The 13,857-nt window shown below is 32.2% G+C and overlaps 1 protein-coding gene across 1 annotated transcript; it reads left to right on the forward strand.

The window, feature by feature from the left end:
• The first annotated feature begins 742 nt into the window (after nucleotides 1-742).
• Nucleotides 743-3,839, forward strand: LOC107848228 (piriformospora indica-insensitive protein 2). The gene is made up of 2 exons (XM_016692936.2): nucleotides 743-1,761; nucleotides 2,498-3,839. Exons 1-2 carry the CDS (start codon nucleotides 1,549-1,551, stop codon nucleotides 3,704-3,706), a joined length of 1,422 nt encoding a protein of 473 aa, XP_016548422.1. The 5' UTR covers nucleotides 743-1,548; the 3' UTR covers nucleotides 3,707-3,839.
• The last annotated feature ends 10,018 nt before the right edge of the window (nucleotides 3,840-13,857 follow it).

Below are 13,857 nucleotides of genomic sequence, written 5' to 3' on the forward strand. Positions count from 1 at the left end.
ACTCGGATGATCTTCTCCTTATGAACTAACTTCTGGGGTTAAGTAAAATCACAACTATTTAGTTCTTACTAGTATAATTGACCTTACTACACGTCGATGAAATGAATAAACCGTAACTCCTTATATAGACTTTGACGATCTTCTCCTTATGAACTAACTTTTGGAATTAAGTAAAATCACAACTATTTCGTTTTTACTAGTATAATTGATTACTACAGGCCGATGAAATCCTCATATAGACTTGGACGATCTTCTCTTCATGAATTAACTTCTGGGGTTAAGTAAAATCAGAACTGTTTAATTCTTACTAGTATAATTGACATTACCACACGTTGATGAAACGAATAAACTGTAAACTCCTTATACAGACTTGGACGATCTTCTCCTCGTGAACTAACTTCTAGGGTTAAATAAAATCACAACTTTTTAGTTTTACTAGTATAATTAACATTACTACACGTCGATGAAATCCTTATGTAGACTTGGACGATCTTCTCCTCATGAATTAACTTATGGGGTTGGGTAAAATCACAACTATTTAGTTCTTACTAGTATAATTGACATTACTACACGTCGATGAAATGAATAAACCTGGGTAAAACCACAACTATTTAGTTCTTACTAGTATAATTGACATTACTACAGGTCGATAAAACGAATAAATCGTAAATTTCTTACATAGACTTGAACAATCTTCTCTCCGTGAAGTAACTTCTGGGGTTAAAACCACAGCTGTTTAGTTCTTACTAGTATAATTGACATTACCATAATTGCCTTTAATGTGTTGCATTGAGAACTGTGCTGTTATAACCTTTTTAGCTGCAAAGACATCCTAGACTTATGTGTTATGTCCTCCTGTTATCTCTTACTGTTCTTTTCTGCCACTCTACTCTTCTCTTTTTCTACCTTAGCTTTCTATAAACATTTTTAACAAGCACCTCCTTTCTTTACTTCTTTGTTCCTTCTATTTCCTTGTTTGATTTGATTCTTTAGGATTTACATCACTGCCTATACAAAAGTACAACAATATTTTAATTAATGATATGAAGCATTTTTTAAAGATATCCCTTCTTGGCGTTTCTACTATAAGTTATAGTTTAGCTTAAACAGTTTTATTGCATGGTCGACAAAGTTTATTATATTACTTTCAAGATTTTGTCAACTCATTTTCAAGATTTTTTTTTTTTTTTGCTTCAATGAATATGATGGGGGTCTTCAAGAATTTTACTACTTTGTATGTGTGACAAAGTTCTTTTTTTTTTACTTTCAAACACTTTGTAAACTCATTTTCAAGAATTCTAGCATTTTCAAGAATTTTAGTTTATTTGTTTTGAACACTTCGTGAACTCATTTTCAAGAATTTTTTGGGTTCAAAGAGTGATGAGGGGTTTTGAAGAATTCTAGTTTGGTGGTGTGACAAAAGTTTTTTTTACTTAACAACACTTTGTCAATTCATTTTCAAGAATCTTTTGGCTTCAAGAATTCTAGTTTTCTTTGTGTGACACTTGGTCAAACTCATTTTCAAGAAATTTTTGGGTTCAAAGAGTGATGAGGGGTTTCAAGAATTCAAGATTTTGTGTTTTAGTTATCATTTTTCTCCTCCATTTTGGTGTTTGGTGCAATGGTGATACTGAAAACATGGGAGCTCCAATGGAACAAAATGAGATAAATGCTCTTTACTCTACTATTCAAGGTTTTGTTGGTAAATCCTGGAATGGCTCAGATCTTTATCCAGATCCTTGTGGTTGGACTCCTATACAGGTAAAAAAAAAAATCACACATATTACCCTTCTCCGGCCTCCACGTATAGCGTGAGCTTTAGTGCACCAGCCCGACTTATGGATTCTGTTTGGGAAAAGGGAAAAAGGGAACTAACTTTTTTGCGTCATGTTTGTGTATAAGGTTCTAATATTGCTAAAGTAAGAAAGGAATTAAGTAGTTTGTCCTTTTATTATTTTGTGGTATACATGACTAGAAATGAGTTCTCATAGTAGAGATTGTGATAAAGCTGGAAGTGGAATGAGTTATTCATTTAATCATGTTTTTTTCAGATTTAGTATATTTGGAATGCTAGTCATACAAGTTTGATGAACCAACTTTAATAATGACTACTAGTAGTACATTCTTGGCTTGTTTTGTTTAGCAGTTCTGTCAGACTAACATAGAAAGAATATGTTTGAAAACACAATGATAATACAGGGCTAACAGAGCTTATACTAATCTTTTTCTCCCACAACTTGAATATATTATGTATGTTTCTTGTAATGTACTCACTCCGTTTCAATTTGTCTCTTTGGTTTTGATTCGACACGAAGTTTAAGAAAGTACAAAATGACTTTCGAATCTTGTTGTCTTAAACATGTCTTGGATCTAAAGAGTTGCCAGAAAAGGAAAGAGATGTTCTTTTTGAAATGGTCGGTAAGACAAACAGATTGAATCGGAGGGAGTAGTTGATGCATATTTCTGATTTCTTTTTGTTTCTGTTTTCTCTGTCCAGGGTGTATCTTGTGACTTGTTTGATGGTTTTTGGTATGTCACAGACATAAACATTGGACCTATACATGATAACTCACTAAGTTGTACACCAAATGCTGAGTTCAATCTCAATCTCTTTACACTAAAGCACCTAAAATCTCTCTTATTCTTCAATTGTTTCGTGTCGCCTCGCCATCATCCAACTTCAATCCCCTCAGAAGGCTGGGAACTTCTTGCTAGTACCTTGGAGTCACTTGAGTTTCGATCAAATCCCGGTCTCATTGGACAAATTCCCAGCACATTTGGAAGACTCAGAAAGCTCCAATCTTTAGTACTAATAGAAAATGGACTCTCTGGTGAAATGCCACCAAATCTTGGGAGTTTAGTGAACTTAAGGAGACTAGTTCTTGCTGGAAACAAGCTCAATGGCGAAATCCCGGAGACTTTCGGAGGGTTCACTCAACTTTTGATATGTGATTTGAGCAGAAACTCACTTTCCGGTGTCTTGCCTAAAGCATTGTTTGGAGGTTTGGTTTCATTATTGAAACTTGATTTGAGTTCCAACAACTTACAAGGCAAAATCCCACAAGAGATTTCAAAGTTAAAGAATTTGACACTTTTGGACCTTAGTAACAACAAGTTATCAAATGGACTAACAAAGTCACTTCAAGAAATGACATGCTTGGAAGAGTTAGTCTTGTCAAAGAACCCAATGGGTGGATTCTTGGAGATTCTTGATTGGCATAACATGAGAAAGTTAACAACTTTGGATCTATCAAACATGAACTTGACAGGTGGGATACCAAAGTCTATAGCAGACCTAAAAAAGCTAAGATTTTTAGGACTTAATGACAATAAACTCATGGGTGACATACCAAAAAATCTTGAAAATTTGCCTTATGCAAGTGCTATTTACCTATATGGTAACAATCTGACAGGTGAACTTCAATTCTCTGAATGGTTTTATAGTAAAATGGGAAGGAGATTTGGTGCATGGGGGAATGAAAATCTTTGTTACCCTATTGGTTTGGTGTCAACAAGTAATGTACCTTATGGGGTAAAACAATGTCAACAAGAACTAAATATTGTTATGGATCTTGATACAAAGTCCAAGTTGGTAAATGGGAGTTTATTGAATTCTCAATCTTCAATGGGATATTTGAATGATTATGGGATTTGGAGAAGTTATGTAGTTGAACTATTTATGGTTATTCTATTACTATTGAATTGAAAATTTTGAGAATAGATGCTATTTGCCAATAGTGTTAAACCTTATTATATAGTTTGTTGTTTTACTTGAAATGTACCCCACACTTTTTTTTTCTCTTTTTAACATATGAATAAATGAATGTACATATTTGACCTTTGTTGGAGTTGGAAGAAGTTTCATTTGGTTATAGTTATTACTCATTCAATTGTGATAGATTTTCAATAAGTGAAGTAACTATAACATGACATGAGTATTACTAGAAATTTTGCTAGTGATTTTGGGTCAGAATTTGAAAATTTATTTTTAAATATCTGTGTAATTATTAAATTCAATCAGACTTTTTTCAAGTAAAATACATGTCCAAGTATGACTTTAAAAACTCAATTTCAAAATCTACGATCAAATGTAAGCAATTGGAAAGATGGAAGATTTTCACATCTTTTACCATATTAGTTGATTCATTTCATTTGCTATGATAAAGGTTTAGGAGAGGCAAAGAGCATTAGGTGGTTATATCAAATTAATTCAACTTATGATGATTAATATATTTTAATGAAATAATGATCTACTACTAATTAATCATGATTAAGTGATAGAAAAAAAAATGTAAATATGTAAAACTAAATCCAAGAAAACGGGCCATTTGGTTCAATTGGCTAGTTTAGAACAATAAATTCCCACACAAGATTTGAAGTTATGCAGATATTAGCAAATATCAGTCTACAGTTTGGTGAACAAAATATTCTGTATTAGTTGAGTCCAAAAAAGAGCTGCACAGTTGTATATCATAGATCATTTAATCTAATTCAAGTAGCAGAGACTGTTTCCACAACTCAATTTCGTGATCTATAAAACATGAGAAGATAATTTTATTATTGTTTCAAGACTCCCTTTTGCCTATTAGCAATGTGAAGCTTAATAAAATCAACCAAATGATAGGGTAAATTATGCAATGATTTACATCTTGTACAACAGCAGAGCCATCTTTATCCAATAAATTGTCATCCCTTCACTAAAAAATCACATTGTGTAAAACGACAAAAGTTTTTTAAAATTGTATGCAATTTTCTTATTTTATTTTCATTGGGAAAGTATATGGATAATCGATTTTGAGACCACCACTTTCAGAATTATTTAAAATGAGTCCGCCTTATCTTCACGTTTTGGCTCAAAAATGCTCCTGCAATTACATTTTTGGTTAAAATATGATCAGTGACGGATCCAAGATTTAAGGATAATGGATGTCTAAAAAATTTAAAAAATAAAAAACTAAAAATTCACCTCAATGATGTTCGAATCAGGGACATTCCTTCTACTGGAGAACCTTTAAGTCTACCTAGATGCAAATGCACCCAACCAACTTTTGTTTTACTGGGTGCTTTTATATATTATATACCTATTTTCATATATTTTCTATGTAATTTTACCTATTCTATATCGAGTTTAGTGGGCGCCGGAGCACCCCACAAATATATGTTGGTCTGCTCCTGAATATGCCCCTCAACTAGCAACATAGCTCAAAAATACCCTTATTACTAACAACTAATTCAAAGTAAGAATATAGTATCTAATTTTACCATAAAATTATTCAAAATATAACAGTTATATATATTCGTTAATCAAATTAATAAATTTTTATTAATTACACTATGTGAATCCAAATTAATCAAGTAGAGTTAATTTTGAGACATAGAAAGTTGGGAAAGAAAATAAAGTGTAGCTAAAGGATGCTATATAAGTTGGCATGTGGCAGTGCATTTTGTGGTGTTTAGGCATTTTTGTTTGTGTAGTAGATTTTCAACAGTCTGCAAAAACACACACATATATAGTGCATGCTGTATACATGGTACAATTTTTGAGTTGTGGTCCTAATTTAGCTCTGTGCTAAGTAATCTTTCATTTTTAATTAGATATCTTCGGTTTGAGTTCTCTTGAATATAAAGTTGCCTTTGTTAGAGAACAACTTTTATCCCTCCCAATGAGATTTTTCGATGCGAATTTGAATTTATTGAATTCCAATATGAATATCAGACACTGAACAAAAAATTAAATAAAAATAAATAAATATATATAGTGCATGCTGATGGTACAAATTTTTGAATCGTGATCCTAATTTAGCTCTATGTTAAATACTCTTTTATCTTTAATCAGAGGTTCACCTCTGTTAAGGAGCACTTTACCTTTCAATATGAGTCTTTTCTGTGCCAATTTAAATTTAATCAAATTTCTCTATGAATATCGGATACTGAGTAAAAACATAAAATATATATATATATATTGCTGCACATTTGGTTGAGTTGTGGTAAAGCCAAAGAGGAACATCATGATGATGATGATGAAAAGGAAGGGTAATAGTATGCGTATGCACTTTTTTCAAGGTTAGATGAATTTAAAGATGTGTCAGCTGAGCTACCTCCTTGCTCTCTTTATCCAGGCTTATCTTGTTCTACTTTGTTTAGTGTGTTTTATAGTAGTATTTGTCAGGGATTTCGATTAATTTAAATTTTTAATATTAAAATTTTATTAAAGAAATAAGTGTGATTATGAGTGTGACTTGTGTGGTTTCTGAGCGATAGTTTTTAATTGTTTTCAATGCTTAGATCGAGTAAAATGTAAACGCCATCGAATTTTGAATCTTGCTCCTCTCAGCTTTTAAAGCATGATATAGAAATCAAATATTTTGTTGACAATTGACCATGACCCATAATCGTTCGACAAGCGATTTTTTTTTTATTTTCATATATAATTCGAACTCGATATTTATGATTCAAGATGTTGGTGAAATTGCAATAATTTACAATAAATTACAACTGAAAATTACAAATGAATAAAGAAAAATATATTTCTTCTTCAACAGCTGAGGGGCGGATATCTCGCTCTCTTTAAGGAGATTCAAACCCACTGCGGCAATTGTTTCTCTAGTCCAGCAGCAACACTCTTTGACTTGTCCCCTCCAAGATACAACAACCTATACTCAATATAACTCAATACTTTGGACAGAAATTGAGTTCAAAGCTCCACGATGATAACTCCTCCCTTCAACTATTAAACTCTCTTTTAATAACTGAAATTTGTAATCTTTTTGAACTCACGATTTCTTTCTTCCTATACCTCATGCAAAACCTCTCACATGTATATATAGGTGAAGGAGTTTAAGGGTGAGCACAAGGTTAGGTGACAACGTTAGATGACAACGTTAGGTGACAACGTTAGATGACAATGTTAGGTGACAACGTTAGATGATAAGAAAATATTAAAAAATGTCAATAGCAACTTCAATCACCCACTCATTTTTTAATATTAACAAGAGAGTCTACTAGTTGACGGAAGACTATCATGCATAATGAAGGTGTGCTCCGCATTGAACCTTTACTTAGTAAAACAGTAATTTTTACTCCAGAGTCGTAGTGGTCTCAAACTTGAACTATGACTGCTTTGGGGAAATAAAAAGTTATTGCTTACACATAGTTAAGATGCTGAAATTAGCATTTTAGACAGCTCGTTACGCCTTGTGCTATCCCGATTTTAATAAGTATCTTTTGAGAATGAGCCTAATTCTCATAGAAAGCGGCCTACCCCCATACTCACATAGGTGAACTCCATCGAGAGTGCTCCTATAATTTAGCATCCCACTCATAAAAGCTACAGATATCCATTAAGAGTTTAATAAACTCAACTTCGCAATCATTACAGACAAATGCACTCACATCATAGGGAGGGATAAATTAATAGTGCATTTTTAACAACAAGTCATCAGGTAATTCGTTTTTCCCATTGAACCTGGTTATAGGATCTCTAGTCCCCAGGTTGGGTTTCCTCACATATGACTCATGATTCAATAGGCTTCAATCCCATTCCCCTCGATGTACTCCAGACTTTTTCTCTTGCTAAGGCCTTAGTCAACGGATCTGCAAGATTATCACAAGATTTGACATAATCAACATTAATGGTACCATTTGTCAAATATGATCTCACATTACTGTGCTTTCTTCGTATAGATCTGGATTTACCATTGTAACAACGATTTTGAGCTCTACCAATTGCAGCGGTGCTATCACAATGAATTAATATAGGAGGAATTGATTTTTCAAAATAAGGTATTTGAAATAACAAATCTCTTAACCAATTCCCTTCCTTACTAGCTGAAGCTAAAACAATTAGTTCAGCCTCCATGGTAGAGTAAGCAATAATTGTTTGCTTTTTAGATTTCCAACAAATAGCACCACCACCCAAAGTAAATACATACCCAGTAATGGATAAGGAATCACCTGATAAAGTATTCCAATCCGCATCACAAAAGCCTTCAAGTACAACAGGATATTTAGTATAGAACAAACCACAATTTTTTGTTCCAATTAAATATCTCATTACTCTATTTATAGCATGTCAATGTTCATTACTTGGCTTGCTAGTAAAACTGCTAAGTACTTCTACTGCATATGCAATATCAGACCTAGTGCAACCAGTCACATATCTCAAACTTCCAATTATGCTAGCATATTCCTTTTGATTTATAACATCAGTTTCACTCTCAACAGGAAACAGGTGAACACTAGAATCAAATGGAGTTACAACATGCTTGCAATTAAGGAAATTATATTTTTTCAATATTTTCTCAACATATTGTGACTGATCAAGGAAAATTCCATCACATGTTCTAGTAATTTTTATTCCTAGAATAAAATTTGCCTCACCAAGATCTTTCATTTCAAAATGGCTGTTAAGAATATTTTTATTTTCATCAATAATATTCAAGTTAGAGCCAAAGATCAATAAATCGTCAACATATAGGCAAATAATAACATGCGAATTATTCCAAGACTTATGATAGATGCACTTATCACACTCATTTGTTTTAAACCCATTTTCAATCATGTAGGAATCAAACTTTTCATGCCATTGCTTTGGTGCCTGTTTCAAGCCATATAGGGATTTATTAAGTTTACATACTTTGTTTTCTTGGCCAGCTTCAACAACACACTCGGGTTGTTCCATATAAATCTCTTCATTTAGGTCTCCGTTTAAAAAAGCAGTTTTTACATTCATTTGATGAATTTGTAAATAAAAAATTCCTGCAATAGCGATTAAAAGTCTAATGGATGTAATTCTCGTTACCGGTGAAAAGTATCAAAAAATTCTAGGCCTTCTAGTTGTTTAAAACCTTTTGCTACAAGCCTAGCTTTATATTTATCAACAGATCCATCCGATTTTAATTTTTTACGAAAGACCCATTTACATCCAATTGTTTTACAAACCGGTGGTAAATCAACTAACTTCCAAGTTTTATTGAAAATTAGCTATTCCATTTCATCATTTACATCCTCTTTTAAGAAAATAGCATCATGTGAAGACAAAACTTCTTTTAAAGTAAGTGGGTCATCTCCAACATTAAAAACGTAATAATCAGGACCAAAGTCTTTTTCTACTCTAACTCGTTTACTTCTTCTTAACTCAAAATCATTATTTTCTTTATTATTTAAAGTAGAAGTAGAAGTAGAAGAACTAGGGAGTGTCAAAATATTTTCTTCAGTCTCATGAACCCCACTATTTTTAGAATCAAAAGCAAATTTATCTTTATGAAAAATAGCATCACCTGATTCTATTATCACGCTATCTTCAAGATTAAAAAATCTATAGGTTCTACTATTAGAAGCATAACCAAGAAAAACACAAGTAGTAACTTTTTTACCCAACTTAGAGATTTTAGAATCCGTTAACCTCACATAGGCTAAACAACCCCAAACTTTTAGATATTTCAAATTTGGCTTATGACCTTTCCACAATTCAAAAGGCGTTAATTTCGTCTTTTTATAAGGCACACGATTCAACACATAACAAGCAGTCAAAAGAATTTCACCCCAAAAACATAAAGGTGCACAAGACTTAATTAACATGGCATTAGTCAACTCAACCAAAGTTCTATTCTTCCTTTCCGCTACACCATTAGATGCAGGAGAATAAGGAGGAGTAGTTTCATGAATTATGCCCAATGATCTTACAAAAGAATTGAACTCAAGTGACTCATATTCACGACCTCTATCACTTCTTATTCTTTTTATTTTTCTATTAAACTGATTTTCAACTTCATGGACAAAATTTTTAAAATTCTCAAATGTATCACTTTTATTTTTCATTAAGTAAATATATGTAAACTTAGAAAAATCATCAATAAAAGTGATAAAATATCTATTTTCTCCACGAGTTAAAATTCCACCAAGTTCACAAATATCACTATGAACTAATTCTAATAAATCAGTTTTTCTTTCAACATGAAAGTGAGGCATTTTTGTGATTTTAGCTTTACTACAAGCTTCACATTTTTCAAAATTCTTTTTGATCATTGGAATTAATCCTAAACTACTCATGATTCCCACATAGCGATCATTTATATGGCACAAACGAGCATGCCAAAAATTAGTAGAAGAAAGCATGTAAACAGAAGTAGATGTTTCATTCATTTCAACATTCAACTTGAACATACCATCACATGCATACCCTTTCCCCACAAAAACATTATTTTTCAAAATTACATACTGATCAGATTCAATAATCCGTTTAAAGCCTGCCTTATTAAGAAGAAAACCTGACATCAAATTTTTTCTCATGGAAGGAGTATAAAGTACATCTTTTAAGATTAATACCCTTCCAGAAGTAAATCTCAGCCCACCATCCATCAACATTCTCCACCATATATATATATGTTATCATTGCCACAAATGGTTCTTCGATATCGTTTGCCTGAGGTGTAGGTCCACGTTTCCGAAACTTGCAAAATCGAGCAATATGCCCACTCTTACCACAGAAAAAGCATGATCCTTTTTGTTGTTCATGTTGATTTTTTGCTTGGTTATTTTCACCATTATTATTATTGGGATGTTTACCATTATTTTTCTTGAATTTTTTCTTCTTAGGCTTCAAAACGATATTTTTGTTAGGTTCATGGGCAGCATTACTTGAAGTTAAATTTACCTTCGGTGTGATGTTGTTCTCTTCTATTTGCATAAGTGTATCTTGGCCCCTTGCCTCTTTTTCCATGCGGATTCTCATTAATAAAGTCTCAAGTGAAGTTTCCTTTTGCTTGTGGCGCATAGTTTTTTAAAATTCTTTCCGCGAAGGTGAAAGTTTATCAATTATGCCACAAACAAAAAGGTTATCTCCAATTTTTATTTTCTCGGACCTGAGTTCGCCAACAATCATTATAAAGTCCTGAGCTTGGTCTGCTACTGATTTATTGTCCACCATTTGGAAACGAAAAAATCTGCTAGCCGCATATTTTTTTCGCTCCCGCCTCCTCAGTGTCATACTTACTCTACAAGGCTTTTCAAATTTTCTTTGCACTAGAGTAAGTTCTATCATAATAATCATAAAAATTATCAGATAGACAATTAAGTAAAAAGTAACGACACTTATAGGAGTCATTATTGTATTTTTTCATTTTTTCTTGATGAGAAATGTATTTCTCATCGCTCATGGAAGAGTCGTCTACCTTGTTTGGGTTCTTCTCCGTTAACATATAAGAAACATGGAGAAGACTTAAGTAGAAAAGCACTTTACCCTTTCACCTCTTGAAGTGAGCACCGTTGAACCGGAATGGCTTGTTCAGATCTCCCAACTTGATATCCGCGGAATTTTCAGTTGTTGCCATTATTGAATTCTCCTTAAAATTGTTGGTGAAATTGCAATAATTTACAACTGAAAATTACAAATGAATAAAGAAAAATATATTTCTTCTTCAACAGCTGAGGTGCAGATATCTGGCTCTCTTTAAGGAGATTCAAGCCCACTGCGGCAATTGTTTCTCCGGTCCAGCAGTAACACTCTTTGACTTGTCCCCTCCAGGATACAACAACCTATACTAAATATAACTCAATACTCTGGACAAGAATTGAGTTCAAAGCTCCACGATGATAACACTTCCCTTCAACTATTAAACTCTCTTTTAATAACTGAAATTTGTAATCTTTTTGAACTCACGATTTCTTTCTTCCTATACCTCAGGCAAAACCTCTCACATGTATATATAGGTGAAGGAGTTTAAGGATGAACACAAGGTTAGGTGACAACATTAGATGACAACGTTAGGTGACAACGTTAGATGACAATGTTAGGTGACAACGTTAGATGATAAGAAAATATTAAAAAATGTCAATAGCAACTTCACAAGATGAAGTGATTCAATTGTCATTCATTCCTCCATGATCCGTGATGATTATTACTCTCTCTATTTTAATGCCAGATTCTCGAATTTGATATTTTTTGTCAAAGGTGAAGGGATCCAATATTCATTTCCTCACGACTTGTGAGGATTTATTACTCTGTTTATGGTATGTTTCATACTTTTCTTCTTAGTTTGCACCAAAGAAAAAATATATTTTCTTATTTATAGATGATTTAATTTTGAACGATATATTTTACCTATAATGACATGATCGGTAGTCACATAAATATTTCTAACCTGTTTTAGATTGCAAGTGTCAAAAGCCTTTTTTTCAAAACTCTATGTCTAGTCAAATATTAATATTCGACTATATGTTTAAGGTAGGGGTGTCAATCGGTCGGGTTGAGCTAGATTTCGACATTAACAAAATTGGTTGAGTTAATAAATGATAGGTCAAATTTACTTGCAATGAAATCAGTTGGATTGAGGTGGTCTAAATATTGGATCATAACCCAACCCGTCTATTTTTACTAAGTTTTAAATTCTATGTTTTTTTATAATTTATTTGTATGTATCGTGATAAAAAAAAAAAAAAAATCTTATAAACTATACATAACATATCAAATTAAAAAAAAAACTTTCAAAACTATTTAGATAAAGTTTCTCATGGCTCAATTTGAACTGGATATTGATTTTATTTTAAAAATAGCCGAATTGAATGGATCAAAATGAATCGAGTTATTAAAATAAGTGGACCATTAATCCGTCAAAACTTAAATATATTTCGACTCCTATTTTGAACGTTTTGATTGTGCTCGAGTTTGAAGATGTGTCAGCTTAGCTACCTCCCTGCTTTCTTCATCTAGGCTTATCTTGTTCTACTTTGTTTAGTGCTTTTTATAGTATTTATTTGGATTTCGATTAATTTAAATTTTTAATACTAAAGTTTTATTAAAGAAACAAGTGCTTTTTATATTTAGTATTTTAATGATAGTAAGTGTAACTTGTGTCATTTTTGAGCGGCAGTTTTTAATCGTTCTCAACGCTTAGATTGAGTAGAATGTAAGCGCAATCGAATTCTGAATCATGCTCCTCTCAGCCTTTAAAGCATGATATAGAAATCGAATATCTTGTTGATAATTGACCATGACCCACAGTCGTTCGACAAGCAATTTTTTTTATTTTCATGTATAGTTCGAACTCGATATTTATGATTCAAGATGAAGTAATTCAATTGTCATTCATTCCTCCATGATCCGTGATGATTATTACTCTCTCTATTTCAATTTATGTGTCAGATTTTTGAATCTGATATCTTTTGTTAAAGGTGAAGGGATTCGAATATTCATTTCCTCACGACTTGTGAGGATTTATTACTCTGTTTATGGTATGTTTCATTCTTTTCTTCTTAGTTTGCACCAAAAAAAAACATATTTCCTTATTTATAGATGATTTAATTTTGAACGATATATTTTACCTATAATAACATGATCGGCAGTCACATAAATATTTATGACCTGTTTTAGATTGCAAGTGTCAAAAACCTTTTTTTAAAACTTTATGTCTAGTCAAACATTAATAGTCGACTATATGTTTAAGGTAGGGGTGTCAGTCGGCCGGGTTGAGCTAGATTTGGACATTAACAAAATTGGTTGAGTTAATAAATGATAGGTCAAATTTACTTGCAATGAAATCAGTTGGATTGAGGTGGTTTAAATATTGGATCATAACCCAACTCGTCTATTTTTACTAAATTTTAAATTCTATGTTTGTTTTTTATAATTTGTTTGTATGCACCGTGATAAAACTTTTTTTCCTTATAAACTATATATAACATATCAAATTAAAAAAAAAAAAAACTTTCAAAACTATTTAGATAAAGTTTCTCATGGCTCAATCTGAACTGAATAGCATCTCTATTTTAAAAATAGTCGAATTGAATGGATCAAAACGAATCGAGTCATTAAAATAAGTGGATCATTAATCCGTCAAAATTTAAATATATTTCGACTCC

This window comes from Capsicum annuum, chromosome 11, assembly GCF_002878395.1.
Source record: "Capsicum annuum cultivar UCD-10X-F1 chromosome 11, UCD10Xv1.1, whole genome shotgun sequence".
In the NCBI taxonomy this organism is placed as follows: domain Eukaryota; kingdom Viridiplantae; phylum Streptophyta; class Magnoliopsida; order Solanales; family Solanaceae; genus Capsicum; species Capsicum annuum.